The 15,157-nt window shown below is 43.8% G+C and overlaps 1 protein-coding gene across 2 annotated transcripts in view; it reads right to left on the reverse strand.

Annotated features, from left to right (window-relative positions):
- Nucleotides 1–2,452: 2,452 nt before the first annotated feature.
- Nucleotides 2,453–15,157, reverse strand: part of PTPN9 (protein tyrosine phosphatase non-receptor type 9) — a 96,535-nt gene continuing 83,830 nt past the window's right edge. For both annotated transcript variants that reach the window (XM_028100488.2, XM_028100489.2), the window contains exons 9-13: nucleotides 12,198–12,264; nucleotides 7,736–7,814; nucleotides 6,629–6,779; nucleotides 6,007–6,214; nucleotides 2,453–5,201 (exon numbers count right to left, since the gene is read on the reverse strand). In XM_028100488.2, coding sequence (XP_027956289.1) covers nucleotides 4,987–5,201; nucleotides 6,007–6,214; nucleotides 6,629–6,779; nucleotides 7,736–7,814; nucleotides 12,198–12,264 — 720 coding nt within the window. In that variant the 3' untranslated portion in view covers nucleotides 2,453–4,986. The remainder of the gene's footprint in view (nucleotides 5,202–6,006; nucleotides 6,215–6,628; nucleotides 6,780–7,735; nucleotides 7,815–12,197; nucleotides 12,265–15,157) is intronic.

Here is a 15,157-nt window from a genome sequence, read left to right on the forward strand (position 1 = left end):
TAGCATAGAGAAGTAGCCAGGTCCTGATGGGGGGGTGGGGGTGGTGGTAGAAGGAAGTAAGCCTGGAGCTGGGAGGGGCATTGTGCCTTTTTTGACTCCCTTCTATCTACATCTCACTGTCTTGCTTTCCTACTTTCATCTCCATCTGAGTTCTAACAACCATCAGGAACATATAACCCTGAACAGCTGAAAAGGGATTACTGCTCCCAATCTCCATTCAACACTCCCAGCTAGGATTCTGGTGTAGCTAGCTATGTCCATCTTGGCCTTAGCTGGAAAAAATATGGATATTTAAGACTGCAGAATGCCAGCATAACTTACAGAGAGGTTGAATCACTATTGTACACCTGAAACTAATGCAACATCATGTGTCTGCTATACTCAAAAAAAAAAAAAAAACCTGCAGCACACCAGATTTAGCTTATATAGATCTTTATAAAAGTGATGGTAAGTGGTGGAGGGAGAGGGAGATTAAACACTTCAACGGGTTTCTGAGAGTGCTATCCTTCTTTTGTAGTGAAGACCCAGTCTTCTCTGTGGTCAGTTAAGAGTAGCAATCCACAACACTTAATATTCACAACTGTTGTGATGGTAACTACAGGGCAGATACCCCCCAAGAGAAAATATGGTTCCCTCCCTACTGGGAGCTTTAGCTCCTGCCCTTGGTAAGAGAATGGTGGTCTGTGGTTAGTGACCAAGGCCTGAGAGAAACCTAAGAACCTCAGCAGGGAACTCTGGGACCTTGGTTGGTTCATTCCTTGACTCTGACTCACCCTGTCAGCTCCACATGGAGCAGCACAGAAGCTTTAAAGGCCTAGGCCTTGGCCTGGGGATTACAAGGGAAACCTGACCTGCTTTCCAAGTTGTGGGCCAAGTGGGAAGGGACCTAAGACAATATAGGGAAGTGGGAGCAGCTTGAAAGAAGAGACTTTGAAAACAAGCTTAAAACCAGGGATTGGGAGTGGGAGCTGACCCAACCAGAGAAGGGCCTGCTGGTTCCTCTATAGGAATTCACACTGTCCATCAAAGAACTAGCCCCTTACAAGTTGGAAGGCCTGTGGTAGTATCATCTAATGTAGCCCCTTCTTTCACAAAAGGAAGCTAGGAGTTGGCCTGAGTTGAGTGGTGAGACCTCAAAATTACCAAAGAGCTCAGTCACTCTAGGAAGGCTTTCTTCCTGGCCCACTTCCCCCCAGGTCTCTGATTTGTGAGTTTCCATATGCATGTCTGCTTGTCCCTAGAGTTGGGAAGCTTTTAAGAGGAGTCTCATCTCCCTCAATCTCCAATGCTAAATAGTCCAGTCTCCCAAGAACTGGTCCCCATCTGTCATTTACCTGCATGTGGTGACATGGAGATTGACAATGGTAGGTCTCCTAAGCTGAGGGTGTCAGGGCATACTTTACCTCAGGAGTCCCATCCTAGCTGACAGGGACAGGCAGGATGAAGGGACCAATGCTAGAGGCAGTAAGTTAGGTGAAAAAATAGCACTCAAATAGGAAGAAGCCTGAGTCGGCCCACAATGCTCTCCCCCCACCCCGAACACTTTATCTTATGTTCTCAACTGTACAGTCCAGCATTTGATAGTGGATTCTCTTGCTTCGTTCACCAACCTCCTGTGTGAGAGCCTTGACTTCCTGAACAGATCTAGGCTCCTTCTCTGTCTTCCCCTGTCTTTCCCTCTTTAAACACCTAGTAGGCTCACATTTTGGGAAATCACTCTCTTCACAATGTAAAAGCTACAAGTAAACTATGGCAGTAGGGGAAAGTTATTGATCCCTTGCTCTCAGATTTAGGAAACATCAATTTGCTAACCTTCCTCAGAGTCAGGGACACAGATTGAGAGTGTTTCTGGCCTGGCTCATCCTGTCACTCACTTAACCACCTACCAGGCAGGACCCAGGAATCTGCGCTTTTATGGAGCTCTTACAAGTCATTACCTCACCAATCCTCAGATGTGCAACTCATGTATAACTTCTGAATTTGCAGAGCACTTTGGTTACAGCCTTTTCAAACAAAAGATAGTTCAAGGCTACCTCCTCCAGATCTCTTATCATTAATCCTGTTTCCTCCACATTTCACCAAACCCCTCTGATTTCCCAGATTTCCCTGTTCACCTCTTATGCTCACTTGCCCGCAAGAGAACACAGACTCATCCAGGGAAAGGGTTGGCTTAAACTTTCGTTCTACACTTCAGCTCTTGATTGAAGTAAGAAACTCAAAACATCTGTTGGCAGATCAGGAGATGGATCCTTAGAGGAAGTCTAGTATAAGAGTTAACAACAGGTGCTTTCAAGTCAGATGATCTGGGTTCTTGATTGGCTAATTAAATTTTCCTGTGCCTCAGGTTTCTTTTTTTATCAATACCTATCTCAAAAGATTGTTTTGAGGGTGGTGAATAATATCTAGAAAGCACTTTGAACAGTTTGTGGAACAGAATTAAGGACCCAATAGATGTTAGCTATCACTTTTATTAAAAAACACCCCAATATTTGCACACTCTCCAGGTCAGAACTGCCCCAACTGGGCAGGCTGTCACTGGTCAACAGGGAATAGCTACATGACACGGGGCATGGTGCTACACGGACAAAGCTTTTGGTTCCATTCTGAGAGAGATGCAAATGAATGACTCAAGATCTTCCCAGAAAAACCAGTGTACCCCTATGTATGGTGTTTCCTGGGAGAATGATCCCTTTGGTACTCTGCAGACCTCAGGACCCTACACCAGGAGGTCCTACCTGGGAGCATCGGTCACCAACTCTGTCACCCTACATGCAGCATGGGCTCAAGATCAAATACCTGGAATCTAGGAACTGTTCATACTCTGAAAGGAGAGCTAAAAAAAATTCCCTCTGGTTTCCAAGGACAAAACACTACCTTGATCTTTGAAAGAGAGCAACACAGTGAAGAGGCCAATGGCTTTGTGAACAAACCAACCTGAGCTCCAGTTCTAGAGCAAATCACTATAATCTTCCAGACCTTACCTTCCTCATCTATATAGAAATAGAAGGGAGTGAGCATAATAACCTCACTGGATTATTGTTAGGTTTGAATGAGGTAATGGGGGAGGAAAGCAACCAAGCACAGAGATTGGCACCCAGCAAGCACTCAACTGGTGATTCCCTTTGCTTGCCTATAGCTAGGGCTATGGCCTACGGATAAAGTAGATGGCTCTGAGAACTGAAAGTCTGAGATACCCAGGCCTTGGGTCCCACTCTGCCTCCCCATCCCTCCCAGACCAGCTCTTGGACCCCCTTCTCACCTTCCCAGCCCAGAATGCTACTAAATTGATGAAGCTAAAAGGGTTTGATCATGTCGGTATATTTATATGTAAATACAAAACTGTATCGCTATAAGATATTGAATATGAACATTTACAATTATTTTCTGAATCTGACTCAGTCCATTGATGTTAAATACAAAATGAAAAGATTGTAAAAATAAGAATATATACATTCAAAGAGCTTATTACAGTATAAAAGTATTGAGGGCTGATCAGCTGCCAACCTCATCTGGGATGGGAGAAGGTTTATGGGTTCCTAGGATTTTCTTGCGAATGTGGAGTGCTGGGGACTCTTTGATTCCATCCCTGGCACATCAGGCTGGGCAGGCTGGGAGCAGACAGGGACAGGATGGGTGAATAGGGGGCAAACAGTGATTGCAGGCAACTGCGCTACCCAGCCAGGGGTTAAGCTTTTTATTGACACAGAGCCCACCCAGCCTGAGCTCCAGGATCTGGCAGGCTTCTAGGAAGGAAGAGATGGGCATTTAAGTGGACAGGTCCAAGTTGCATAAGGAAAGGAACTTTCTAGCAAAAGAAAAAGGGGCCCCAGTTCATTCTCCCAAGGAGGGATTCTCATAGTAGTTTCCTTTCTCTCCCACACCTGGGCTCCCTCTCTTTTCTTCTAAGACTTCGTACCAATTGCTCTTGGCTCTGACTGCTCTTTACTCCCAGACCCCAAGCCCCAAGAGACAGAGAGAGGAAAGAGGGGTCTGGAATCACAGTGGAGGTCTATTCCCCAAATTGGCAAAGTAAACAGAGTAAAATCATTAGATAAGGGCAATTCATGCTAAGTTAAACCAGTGTCACCATAAATCAGAATTCTTGGCTCCAGTATTCTGGAAAGAGGTAAGTCCTTACGTAAGAATGAGGGCCTGTGGTAGGAGCATGAGGAGTGGATGTGTGTGTGTGTTCTCTTCCACCACTCTGCAGTCTGACAACAAGGGATGTGATCCCCAGCCCCAGCTAGTCCAGGATAAACAGTTGGGTCCAAGAAGCAAAGAGTCCTGAACTGCAACACGGAGCCCCAGGAAAGTCTACAAAGGAGTATCTCTGTGTATATGTATTTATAGAATACGACCATATTATTACATACAATATATATTATATACACACGTACATATGGACCCATACATGTAAGTGCGCGCGCACATGTGCGCATACACACACACACACACACACACACACACACATACACACAGAATGACAGAAAAGACTGGAATACACGCCCTAGGTATAAACGTGCTTGGCACTCGGGACGTTCTCTAGAGTATGTAACTTGGTCAAGCTCTCTGGGAAGGAAGGTGGACGCTCATCAAACCTCCCCATCAAATCCTAGCAAAGGGAAGGAATGGGAAAGAGACCTCAAGAAGGAGAATGGCATTGGGAAAGGGGGGAGGGAGTTTCCTTCCCCACTTACCTCGGGGCCCCTGGCAAAAACCGATAGCCACAATTTGGTTTTAATAAGGCACAGTTCGATAGCAGGTGCTAGGAATTAAGAACACATTGCTGCTGGCCCTCTCTAGCGGCAATTTCACCACATCTATCTAGCCAAAGGGAACGGCTGCCTTGCGTGCACGAGTGCGCCAGGAGACATGAGGAAGAGGTTGGTCCATTGCTTCAGCATAACTGACGGCAACCTATAGGCTCAGCGGTGTCCAGGGTAGTTTAAGGAAGGCTGGCCAGCACGTGGGAGGATCGTGGGACAGTTACTGACCCTCCATGGCCAGGAGGTTGTGACTGGAAGGCACCATGCCCTCCCTCTCTGCGAACTCCAGGATCGCCTTGTAGCAAAAATAGTACTGCTCAGGGGTCTGGATGCTGAAGGCCCTCTGGGTCCTCATGCGGGACACCGTCTGGAACACATTAAGGGTACCAAGCTCCTCCAGCTGTGCTAGGCAGATGTCCAGTGAGCAGAAGGTACCTGAAGGAAGGAAAGAAGTAGTCATACCTGGTCTATCTCTCCTCTGTCCCCCCCTCTACCAAATGACCCAGGCAGGTTGGATGAATGAATTCAAAGGCAAGGTGCCTTATGGGAGGTGGCCAGGTGGCCTTAGGCCTGAAAGGATTCAAGGAGGTCACTTTGGAGTGTTGGGAGTCCAGAGAAATGAGAAGGCCTCTTGTCTCCTAAGACAGTACTGGAGGTAATAGGAAGAGAAGGTGGGAAGGTGACATAGAAGAACTGCCTGTCTTAGACAAGACAGAATGACAGCCCACACCTGGGCCCTAATTTTCAGAAACTCCACAATTTGTCCACAGAGACCTAACAGAAACTTATTCTTCCTGACTTTCTCCCAAAGGGACCTCTGAACTAAAAAGACCAGCAGTCCCTCCAATGCACATCCCTTAAGGTAAAAGTTGCTAACCAGCTCCAGAATGAGAGCACAGCTCAGGGTGGGGATCTCCTTAGGGAGGGGGATGAGAAGGAAACAACAGCCCAGCTGAGCTCTCCAGAACATCCAGGTGACAGTGATGGGGTCATACGATAATCATGCTGATGTGATGTATAAAGCATCAACCCCCAGGGGCCCTGGCCCCTGAAGTGTATATTTTGGAGAGCACAGCTGGCGCTAGGGATACCAAAAGGACATTAAAGAGGAATTTTTCATGGCAATTTGCTACCAATGAATCAAACTCTCGCAAACTGGCAACTAAGAGCTTGGTTATTTCTCCCCCATCCTTATTGCCTCTGGATGCTTTGAGGGCTGCCGCACCATCAGGTACATTACCTGTCCTGCCAATGCCTGCACTGCAGTGGACGACAATGGGTGGCTCAGGGCACTGCCCTTTGGAGCGCGCTCCCATACTGCTGACAGCCAGCCTCTGCTGGTTCCTGACCACTCTCAAGAAGTCGATGAGAGAAGCTGCCGAGGAAGGGACACCATAATCTGGCCAGCTCAGGAACTGAAAGTGGGTCACCTGGCGTTTCTGCCGCTCCTTGATGAGAAAAGAAGCAAAAGTTAATGAGGTCATTTCTGCTTGCCCCTGACTACATTTGGCTTTTCTAGATTCTCAATCCCCTGGTATCCCCACCAAGGTTCCTGCCTACGACCCTCAACTTTCTCCACAGTTGCTTCTCTACAAACCCAAAGGACAGGTTAAATGTCTGGAGAGGACAGAATTCCCTATGTAGGACCCAGATTTCTTATAAGTTTTACTCCTAAGTAATGCCACTGTTGCACTGAGACAATATGGCTATATTGGCTCTGAGCTGAATATCCATATCCTGTTCCCAGAAAAATGAAAGTAACTTATAAGCTGCCTAGATTCCTGCCTATTCCATTTGATTTTCTTTACAGTAAAAGTTCTCCCCCAGCTTAAAAACAGTGAGAAAATAAAATCGGGATTTACCTCTATGTTGTGAATTTCTAGCGTTGTTTTCTTATAATGGTTCATGTTCTCCACGCCTAGATTGGTCACCGTGAGGAAGCCAAATCTGATCCGAGAGTCTCTTTCTAATGGCCAGTACTGGCCACACTTTCTCCTGCCGCCTTCCTCAAAGCTGAAGACAGCAGAGAACAGGGTAAGCCTTCCATCCTCCCTCTCCGTAGTAGTAAGCTATGATCTGCTGTCCCCCTAGCAGCAATGTCATCTCTTGCATTGCTTCTAACTTATACCTTTGTTTCTTGGCAGAAAAGGTGGGAGACCTTCATTCTAAACAGATGTTAGCAACAGCTAAAGTTTCTGCATGTATTCATTTAGCAGACATTTATTGGGTGCCTATTATACCATTTGGCACCTCTCCTGATACCTCTTGCTACTCCTCACATATCCAGGATAAATACTGGGTGGACAAAAAAAGACATCAGAGAAACTACGGTGGGCCAGACGGAACTCTCTGCCCTGTATCTCAGCCACTGTTCATGCTTTTCCCCAATAAGGGCCCTTGGCTGAGAGGAGGGGGAAACCCACACATTTTTCTCCTCATCTGAAATAGGTTCTAATTATCATAATGATAATGATGATACTAATGAATTTGTAATTCCCCAAGTTTTGGCAGATATGTAGACCAAAATTTCAAAAGGATTCCTTTCATCCAGAGCCTCCTGCCTGACCAACTATGTTTCATCTCTCTTTTTGTAGTTCTCTTATAGGTGGAAATACAAATGAGCAGAAAAACTGTCGAAAGTGGTAGGGAAGGGGAGCTGGTAATTCAGAAGCCAGGAAGACAGCTGCCCTTTGGAAGTAGGGAGCAGATTAAAAGTGAATTGCCCCACATTTCCCACACTTCCTTTAGTGGATAAGGCCAGGACCTTGGAGTAGCCTGTAACTGGCACAGGGTCACCAGAGCCAAGGATTAAAACTCTGACAAGTTAGATCTATCAATCTCCACCATATCCTGGCTATGTTAATTCTGGGTCAACTAAGAAAAAGCTAAAACGTCTCAAACTCTTTGCCATGGTTTTCCTAATCCTCATTGTTTTATGAGCTAAACAGGAGGAAAAGGGAAGAACTCACCGGGTGGTCATGACAATCACCAGGACTTTTTGCTCCCATACCATGAGCCAGAAATCACGGTAAGTATTCTCCAAAGGGCCTGGAATGGAAGGATAAGACAAGGAACATTACCCTGGGAAGCCCTTCTTTCCTCGCCAGGCATTTCTGGTTTTGTCCCCAGCTAGTAACTCCAAAGCACAGATGCTGGCTCCCTGCTCTTCTCGCTGCATCCCTGCTATTCAGGGTGGTCCTTGAACCACCAGCTCCAGCATTGTATGAGAGAGTATTAGAAATGTGCAATCTGCATTTTAAGAAGATCCCAGGTAAGCTGTAGGTAAGTTACAGTTTGAGAAATACTGTACGTACCTTCTCAAGAGCCTTACCATCAGGACTTGAGCTGGCACATCCAGACAGGGTCAACTGTGTACACGACTCTAGCGGTTTTCATCTCCCTAAAGCCTTATAATCATCAGTAGCCTACTAAACCACTCCCCTTCCATGTCCCATCATGGGTCTCCTCAGACCCAACATGCTTGCCATTCAATCTCTTCCTTCAAAATTAGCCTTCTCTTTCTGTTTTCCCATCTCTGTTCAAAAAAGTATTGGCATTCTTAAATCACTCAGTTTTAAAAAGTTGGAGTCAACTCTGACTTATCCATTTCCTTTATCTTCCAGAAGCAATCACCAAGTCCTAGAGATTTTTTTGCCTTGGATTGTTTTTGGTTTTCATCATGCCCTCCTGACCCAACTTCACTGCCACAAGGACCACATCATCTTTTGTCTGAGTTACTGTAATACCATCTTGGTTTATTTTTCTGAATAGGACTCCTTCCCTTCCAGTCTATTCTGGACACCCCTGCCAGCTGAATCTTTCTAGAAGCTTGCTTCATCACAGGGGCACCTGGGTGGCTCAGTTGGTTAAGCATCGACTCTTGATTTTGGCTCAGGTCATGATCTCAGGGTTGTGAGATTAAGCCCTGTTGGGTTCCACACTCATTAGGCTCCACACTGAGTGTGGAGCCACTTAACAGTCTCTCTTTCCCTCTCCTTCTGCCCCTCCCCTGCTCGCACTTTCTCAATCTCTCTCTAAAAAAATAAATTAAAAAATAAAAACTTGCTTCATCACAATATAGACAGCTCTTGACGGCATAGCTGGATCAAAACAGCTTAACCATTTAATGTATGTGGTCTTATATCAGTCACTTTACTTTGTGAGAATGAATCATGTCTCAACAAACATGGTGCTGAAGGTAAGAGCCACATTGTCAAGTTCTCCTTTTAGAGTTAGAACCTTCACAGGACTGGGCACTCAGGGGAAACTTTGAAGATACCTGTGGGCCACCAACTCCCTTTTAAGCAAGGAAGTAATAACTTGGGATAATTCCGTGTACTTTCCCAGTCCTTTTTCCTCTGCTTTTAGGGAAGAAGGGCAGTATCAAGGGTTGATTTTGTGCTGGAAGTCTGCTGGTTTTACTACCGTTTTTGCTAAAGCCTTTTAGGAGCATTAATGTTTTATGATACTAGAATTCCCTCTTGGCAGAAGTGGACACTGCCAAAAGCATGTGAGATCTTGGAAGCAAGCTAAATGTCTATCAAGAGAGAGTTGTTAAATTATGGCATATCCCCGATTTAAGTAGTCCATAAAGGTGATGTTGTAAGATTTGTTATTTTTGCTCTAGAAAGGTATTCACAAGATACCACCAAATGAACAAAGAAGTAACATAGAGAAAGAACCCATCTTGTTAGATATTTTATATGTCTGTATCTATTTGCACAGAAAACAGTTTGGAAGGAAATGCTACAGAATGTTAACATTATCTCTGGGTCTTAGGGTTATGAGTGAATTTCATCTCCATCTTCTAAATTTCCTACAATGCACTTACATTACCATAGTATGTATGTGAAGATAATAAGAACTCCCGTTCCCCATCTCTGACCCCAGCCTTGTCCACATCCTACTACCCTGCACCACAGCAGCACTCATATGCTTTATTTTCCACACTCAAATCACTGGCAAAAATGGTGTTCCCAATCAGAGCGCCTGACCACCCAGATACCATTCAGACTCAGGCTTCGCAAAGAGGGGTCATAATATCCTCCAAGGCGTAAGAGAGACTTAGAAGGGAAAGCTGCACCTCCCAGATTACTCTTTAACAGTGAACTTCTCTGAAGAACTCAAGTCAGTGGTTTATTCCGACATGGGTGAAACAATCCTCTGACTTGGCTTGTGAGGACTTTTGAATCAAACAGACATACTTTCAAATCCTGGCTCTGCCACTTACTGTGTGATCCAACATCGCCTAACCTCTTTGGGCTTCAGTTTGTTCATGGGTTAATAAACCTTCCTTGCAGAGTCTCTGTAATAATTAGATGAAGATTATATACCTGATATATAATAGATATTCTCAATAGATAACAGATATTATTAATAGAAATAGTATTATTAATAAGAATCAAAATACTGAATGTAGCCAAGAAACTTAGCCAGGCAAATCAAATCAGCCTGCTCCACATCACAGGACCCCCATCTTCCAGTCCTAAGAGAGTACTGATGCTGTCTAAAGGTGATCTGTGCTTGACTCAAAATATCTCTCATACTCTTAGGGGAGTTTCTTCCGGATATGGCCTTCAAAGCCACCCTAAAGAATCCAGTTCCTGAAACTCTTGAGTAGTAGCTTTGCCTTCTAAACCTGGAGAAGGAAGCATTCTGGGGTACCCTCGAGCCAATCCTTACCCTCCATAAGCCCAATCTGCCAACACCATCCTCCTCAACAAAGCCCCTACTCTCAGACAGATCACGTCATATCATATATGCCAAAAATTTTTCCTGATAATTCTCATTTCTTCTTAGGGTCTTAAAAGGACTCTTCTAGGAGGGAGTGGTCCCTCCTAGGAGGAAAATATAAACCTGTGATCATCAGACCAATTAACAATATATCAAGAATCCATTTTTTTCTCCCTCAACTTTTATTTTGAAAAATTTGAAACCAACGAAAAGTTGGAAGACTACTACAACGTACTCATAAATTCTTTAGCTCGAAAGCTATCGTTTTTAGCTATTATTTCAACATTTATTTCTATCTATAAATACACACACTTTTTATTTTGTAACTATTTAAAAGTTAGTTCCAGAAATTATGACACTTCGGGGCACCTGGGTGGCTCAGTCGGTTAAGTGTCTGCCTTCAGCTCAGCTCATGATCTCAGGGTCCTGGGATCGAGCCCCGCATCGGGCTCTCAGCTCAGTGGGGAGCCTGCTTCCCCCCCCTCTCTCTGCCTGCCTCTATGCCTACTTGTGATCTCTGTCAAATAAATAAATAAAATCTTTAAAAAAAAAAAAGAAAGAAATTATGACATCTATTCCTAAATACTTGGGCACATATTTAGAAGAACAAGGACTTTCTCCTATAGAACAATACCATTATCACACTGAAACAATTAAACACTGATACAATAATATTATCTAATATACAGTCCCCAATTATCCCAAGTTTGTCATTAACAGTTTTCTTCTCTAAACTGAAGTTCTAATAATGGGCACATGCCTTTGGTTACCATGTCTCTCTAGTCTCCTTTAATCTAGGAGAGTTCCCTGCTTTTGTTTTTCTTGGCATTAACTTTGAAGAGTCTAAGCCAGTTTCTAATAGTATGTCCCACCATCTGGATTTGTCTGGTTTACTTTTCACGATTAGATTCAGACTTAAAAATTGGCAACAAACAATAAAGGTTATGTTATATAGTTCTCACTATATCACAACAGAGGCATGATATCTATTATTGGTGATACTAAGTTTGATCACTTGCTATAGAGGTATTTGCCAGATCTCTTGCTGGCCATGCTCTGCAATGGTCAAAGGGCCTAAAGCCCATAGGGTGGCCTCTTACGTCCTCCTCTCCCCACCCTTTTTGAAGGCAACTTGGTATTCTCCTTGAGATGGCCGAGGCCAGGTCAGGAGGACTACTGGAGCCCACAGGAGCATTCATAGAAACTCTTATCTGAAATCTTCACTGTCAGACCTAGTACAGACTATCTGTATCAGAAGACTACTGGGTACTCTCTGATGGTACAGGAACCAGCAAAAGTCTCTTAGGACAGCAACACCCTTTCATAGACTGGACTCAATCTCTGAGAAGCTCCACTGCCACTTTTGGCCTCCTACTGGACATAAAAAGCATCTCACTGGCCAATGAGTTCAGATGTCCCATTCCCCTCGGTTGGCAATGCATAGTCCAAAAAACTTGTACTAGTGTTGTATGTTCAAATCTCCAGTTTATCTCTATGCAGCAAGTTTCCACATGTATCTGGTACAGAAACTCTATACCTCTCCTTTGCCTTCTCAATAACACCCAACCTTTATGAAATGCCAGGATTTAGTGGCCACATCACCACCTCAAGTTACCTTCAAAAACTATGCAATCATCTGGTGCAAGAGATCATAGGTAGTTGACATAAAACCAACTTGTAAGGAGCACCCTAACTTACCTTGTGTACCAATGTAAGCATTCTTCTGCTTGTAGCCATCCATGAAACTGGCATTGATGTAATCTGTCTAATGATAAAAAGGAAATGTCATTGCAGCTGTGTGGAATACACCATTTGGGTGGGAAAATTATGTACCAGGTAAATAAAACCCAAGGTATAGATATTCTTTCCCTGTCAGACAGACAGTGAGGAGCAAAAGCATCAGTTCAAAACTTGGTTTCTACCAATGTTACTGGAACAACTGGATCCACATGCAGGAAAAAAAAAAAAATCAAGCTGGACTGTTCTTCACACTAAACACAAAAACTGACTCAAAATGGATCACAGACCTAATGTTAAGCATTAAAATTATAAAACTCCTAGAAGAAAATGTAGGATTAAATCTTTGTGACCTTGGGTTAGGTAAAGCCTTTTTAGATATGACACCAAAAGTACAAGCAGTAAAAGAAAAAAACAGGTTCACTGAACTACATTAAAATTAAAAACTTTTGTCCTTCCAAGGACACCATCAAGAAAGTAAAACCACCTACAGAATGCACATATTTGATAAGGGACTTATATCTAGAATATATAAAGAACTCTCACAATTCAACAGTAAAAGACAACCCAATTTTAAAATGGGCAAAGGGGGGCGCCTGGGTGGCTCTGTCATTTACTCAATGACTCTTAATCTCAGCTCAGGTCATGATCTCGGGGTCATGAGTTCAAGCCGTACGTTGAGCTCCATGCTGGGCATGGAGCCTACTTAAAAAAAAATAAATAAATAAAAATAAAATGGGCAAAGGATCAGAACAGACATTTCTCCAAAGAAGATATACAAATGGCCAATAAACACATGAAAACACGCTCAACATCATTAGGCACCAGGGAATGCAAATTAAAACCATAATGAGGGGCGCCTGGGTCGAGCGTCCGACTCTTGTTCTTGGCTCAGGTCTTGCTCTCACTGTTGTGAGTCCGAGCCCCATGTTGAGCTCTGCTCTGGTCATGGAGCCTACTTAAAAAAAAAAAAAAGTGAAAAGTCAAAACCATGATAAGACACAACTTCATACCCATTAGGATAGCTACAGGTACAAGATACCAACACATGTTGGCAAGGATGTGAAAAAACTGCAACCCTCATATACCCCTGGTGGGAATGTGAAATGGTGCAGTCATGTTGGAAAACAGTGGCAGTTCTTCAAAAGGTTAAACACAAAGTTACCATATGACCCAGCAATTCCACTCCTGAGGGAAACGAAAACATATGTCCATAGAAAAACTTACACACAAATATTCATAACAGCATTTTTTATAATAGCCAAAAATGAATACAACTCAAATGGTATTCACCAGATGAATGGGTAAATAAAGGTGGCATATCCATACAACGGAATATTATTTAGCAATAAAATGGAGTGAAGTACTGACACATGCTACAACATGGATGAACCTGGCAAACATGCTAAGTGAAAGAAGCCAGACACAAAGGCTATATATTGTATGATTCCATTTATATGAAATGTCCAAAATAGGCAAATCCATAGAGACAGAAACTACACAGACTGGGAGAAAATGGTGGGTGACTGCCAAGTGTATGGAGTTTCTTTTTCAGGTGATAAAAATGTTCTAAAGTTGATTATGGTGGTGGTTGCACAACTCTGTGAATATATTAAAAAACACTGAATTAGGGGCACCTGGGTGGCTCAGTCAGTTAAGTGTCCAACTCTTGCTTTCAGCTCAGGTCATGATCTCTTAGGTCGAGAGATGAGCCCCACTTTGGGCTCCATGCTCAGGAAGGAATCTGTGGGAGAGTGTCTCCCTCTGCCCCTCCTCCCACTTGCAAGCGCCTGTGCTCTCTCTCAAAATCAATCAATCTTTTAAAAAAAGGACAAAAACCAGACCACTGAATTATATGCTTTATTTTTTTAAGATTTTATTTATTTATTAGAGAGAGAGAGAGAAAGTGTGCGTGTGAATGGGGAGAAAGGCAGAGGGAGAAGGACAGACAGAATCTCAAGCAGAACCACCTCCTCCCCCGACCAAGTGCAAACCCAGATATGGGGCTCAATCCAAGGACCCTGAGATCATGACCTGAGCCGAAATCAAGAGTCAGATACTCAACCAACTAAGCCACCCAAGGCACCCCTATACACTTTAAATGGATAAATTGTATGATATGTGAATTACATCTCAATAAAGCTGTTATTTACCAAAAAAGGAGCCCATTAAGACTTGCAGCACTGGTTCAAAACCAAATGGGAGGCAAGCCAAGCACCCTGAGCAGGAACATCCTGTCCATGCTGTCACACACAAAAGGCAAAGTGTGACTGGAGAAGGAAGAAAGCTATACCTCATATCTAGCACCATCAACAGCATGGGCCAAACACCCAGGCTCCTTTACTACCTGAATTAACACAAAGCAACAGCCAAATTCAGAAAGGTCTCAATGAACAGCTCTTGACTCATTCTCTTCTGGGGGCCTTCTCTCATCTCCTCGTGTCCTCAGTCTTATTTTAACGTCATTAGCTATCAGGGAAATTAAATAGGATTTTAATTTTTATTATTTTTATTATACCTTCTCACAAGATCTCTGCCAACATCCTTGCTGATAATCCAAGCTGGTAAAAGAGAAACACAGACGCAGCTACAGTGTCAAGTCATAGTACAACTAGTTGAGAGTATCTAGCAGGTACTAGGAATAGCAGAGGGTGTGGAGGGGAACAGGGGCACAAAAGACAAAAAGTTTCCGGGCGCCTGAGTGGCTCAGTTGGTTAAGCGACTGCCTTCGGCTCAGGTCATGATCCTGCAGTCCCGGGATCGAGTCCCGCATCGGGCTCCCTGCTCAGCAGGGAGTCTGCTTCTCCCTCTGACCCTCCCCTCTCTCATGTACTCTCTCTCTCTCATTCTCACTCTCTCAAAATGAATAATAAATAAATCTTTAAAAATAAAAATAAAAAAAGACAAAAAGTTTCCGTGTC

Source organism: Eumetopias jubatus, unplaced genomic scaffold (genome assembly GCF_037043125.1).
Source record: "Eumetopias jubatus isolate StellerSeaLion01/CBP00866 unplaced genomic scaffold, mEumJub1_p1.0 scaffold_7, whole genome shotgun sequence".
NCBI lineage: Eukaryota > Metazoa > Chordata > Mammalia > Carnivora > Otariidae > Eumetopias > Eumetopias jubatus.